The sequence below is a fragment of the Phycodurus eques genome, chromosome 9 (genome assembly GCF_024500275.1).
Source record: "Phycodurus eques isolate BA_2022a chromosome 9, UOR_Pequ_1.1, whole genome shotgun sequence".
In the NCBI taxonomy this organism is placed as follows: Eukaryota; Metazoa; Chordata; class Actinopteri; order Syngnathiformes; family Syngnathidae; genus Phycodurus; species Phycodurus eques.
This window is the reverse complement of record NC_084533.1, coordinates 8399688-8401745: the sequence shown is the minus strand read 5'-3', so window position 1 is coordinate 8401745 and position 2058 is coordinate 8399688. Positions and strand designations below refer to the sequence as shown.

At 38.9% G+C, this 2058-nt stretch overlaps 1 protein-coding gene across 1 annotated transcript; it reads left to right on the top strand.

The window, feature by feature from the left end:
* The first annotated feature begins 551 nt into the window (after positions 1 to 551).
* On the top strand, positions 552 to 2012 carry rnaseh2c (ribonuclease H2, subunit C). The gene is made up of 5 exons (XM_061685341.1): positions 552 to 690; positions 960 to 1114; positions 1188 to 1300; positions 1404 to 1523; positions 1774 to 2012. The coding sequence occupies exons 2-5, from the start codon at positions 961 to 963 to the stop codon at positions 1795 to 1797; spliced, it is 411 nt and encodes a 136-aa protein (XP_061541325.1). The 5' UTR covers positions 552 to 690; position 960; the 3' UTR covers positions 1798 to 2012.
* Positions 2013 to 2058: the final 46 nt, after the last annotated feature.

Here is a 2058-nt window from a genome sequence, read left to right as displayed (position 1 = left end):
TGATCCCAATTGGTAAATCTTGTTGCTTGGCAGTTTTTTACCCATTCCTCGCCTGTCGACAATTTGCATCTGGTCGTATTTTGTAAAGCATTGTATATTGTTTTATATATTGACAAGTTTATGTAACACTAATACACAAAAAGAAATTTCTCCGACCTTTTCCACAGTACTGAATTCTGCCTTCAGACAATACTCTTAACATTGTTTTATTTTTTTTAACAGTATGAATATAGTCGTACAAGTGCGTAGTTTACAAATAAATGCGTTTGAATTCAGATTTCGTAAAACAGACACATGCTATATGAAAGCGGGAAAGTATAATGTCAAGCTAATAACACTTTATTCCATCCCGGTGCGGGCAATTCGTACTGGAATTTGATAACTCGTCGACAGGGGGAGAAATTGCAACACTCAACAAAATTATGCCGCCAAACTATCTTTGAGCGGAGAAGAAGAGTTTCTCGTCCAATCAGAGCCCGATTGTTGATCAACCCGGAACTCACCAACGCGTTCTTTTCAAAACTCTGGAATAAAACGAAATAAGGTAAAGTTATAGACATTTTATGAAACTTATCGGGGAATATCTCAAATATTAGTTAACGTGGACGATGAAGAGAACTGATACCTACAGCAATATCATTCAAACTGAGTATGTTGAATAAAACCACAACGTCAAACATTACTACAAAGGTAGGTATATTCGACATTCATGTGAGATTTCAGGATGAACCTAAAATGCGCTATAGTCTTTTCAGGGAACTTAATTTGACATTTTCTAACCTTTTGAATGCCCATTTGTTCAATATTTCTATAATTGTTTGACAACTTGCAGTTCTCTGCCAAGGAACCAAAGGGCAAAATTCACAACAGGTGTTTGATCCCTGAATTGCTCATAACATTTCAAGCCGAACATCCCTATTTTTTGTGTGAGTAGTTTAATGTTTGTTACCTGGTTGCAGGATGTCCTGTTACAGCATTGTGACTCATGTTGATGCATCATCTGCGGGCCAGGCTCCTCGAGAACCACTGCACCTGATCCCCTGTGAGATTGAACACAATGGGCCTGCACAGATTTCACAGTACTTCAACGCTGCCATGAAGGACCACAAACACGGTACAATAAATATACTGTGTTAAGAGATGGCTGCAATTACGTATGTGCAATGCATGCACGCTTTCTATCACAGAGAAGACTGCTTCATTCCGGGGTCGTGGCCTAAAAGGGCAGGAAATCATCTGTCCACAAGGCTACACTGGACTGGTGCTCAAGGAGATCAATAAGCCTGGTTCGGATCAGGAGGTAGACATGACCAATCGCACTGTTGGATTAATGTAAAGATAATGGAGAACAATGGATTGTTAAAACAAATGATTGTGCTTCTTCCATATATGTGCATGTTTAGGACAGGACCCTGAAGGTGACTTCCGTGTTTGACAAGCTGACCTACTGGAACCTCGAGACTCCTCCTAACTCAGACGATGCGGTTGTTATGGCGATGGACTGGCCTGAGCTTGCTGAAGTGGTGAAGATATTTATTCAATTACAATAAACTTTTAAGAAGCTATTTTGACAGTAGTAAACCTGCCAAATATATAAATATTTGACTCCACTGAGGAGGCAGCACATTGGACTAGGTTTAAGGTTTTCTGAGGTTTAAGGTTTGAATTTCAGCTCTGGCCTTACTGTGTGGAGTTTGCATGTTCTCCCTGTGGTTGTCTTGACTTCACCCACAACCCTAATGAACTTGATGTTCATGTTTTGTCTCTTTTCAGATTCATGGAGCAGTGGAAGACTGAAGAAAATCTTGCTTTTAGGAGAAATAATAAATATGCATACAGTATTTAAAAGAAAATGTTTGCTGGTTACCAGACATAGTCCCAAAAAGAAATGGTTGTTAAAGAGCACTAACTAAATGTATGGTTTGTACATATTTTGTGACAAATTTAGTATTGAAATAAAATAATAAAACCAAACTACTTCACCGAAACGTGTGTATGCTATTTCATCTGCAATTTTAATGCAGGGATAGAGACACACTGACGAGCTTGGTGCCAACT

What these genes read in the sequence shown, in the direction of transcription:
- rnaseh2c (XM_061685341.1), top strand. Translation starts at nt 961, where the DNA reads ATGTCCTGTTACAGCATTGTGACTCATGTTGATGCATCATCTGCGGGC. An exon ending in CATGAAGGACCACAAACACG is followed by an intron (nt 1,115 to 1,187) that starts GTACAATAAATA and finishes TTTCTATCACAG; the next exon opens with AGAAGACTGCTTCATTCCGG. An exon ending in AGCCTGGTTCGGATCAGGAG is followed by an intron (nt 1,301 to 1,403) that starts GTAGACATGACC and finishes GTGCATGTTTAG; the next exon opens with GACAGGACCCTGAAGGTGAC.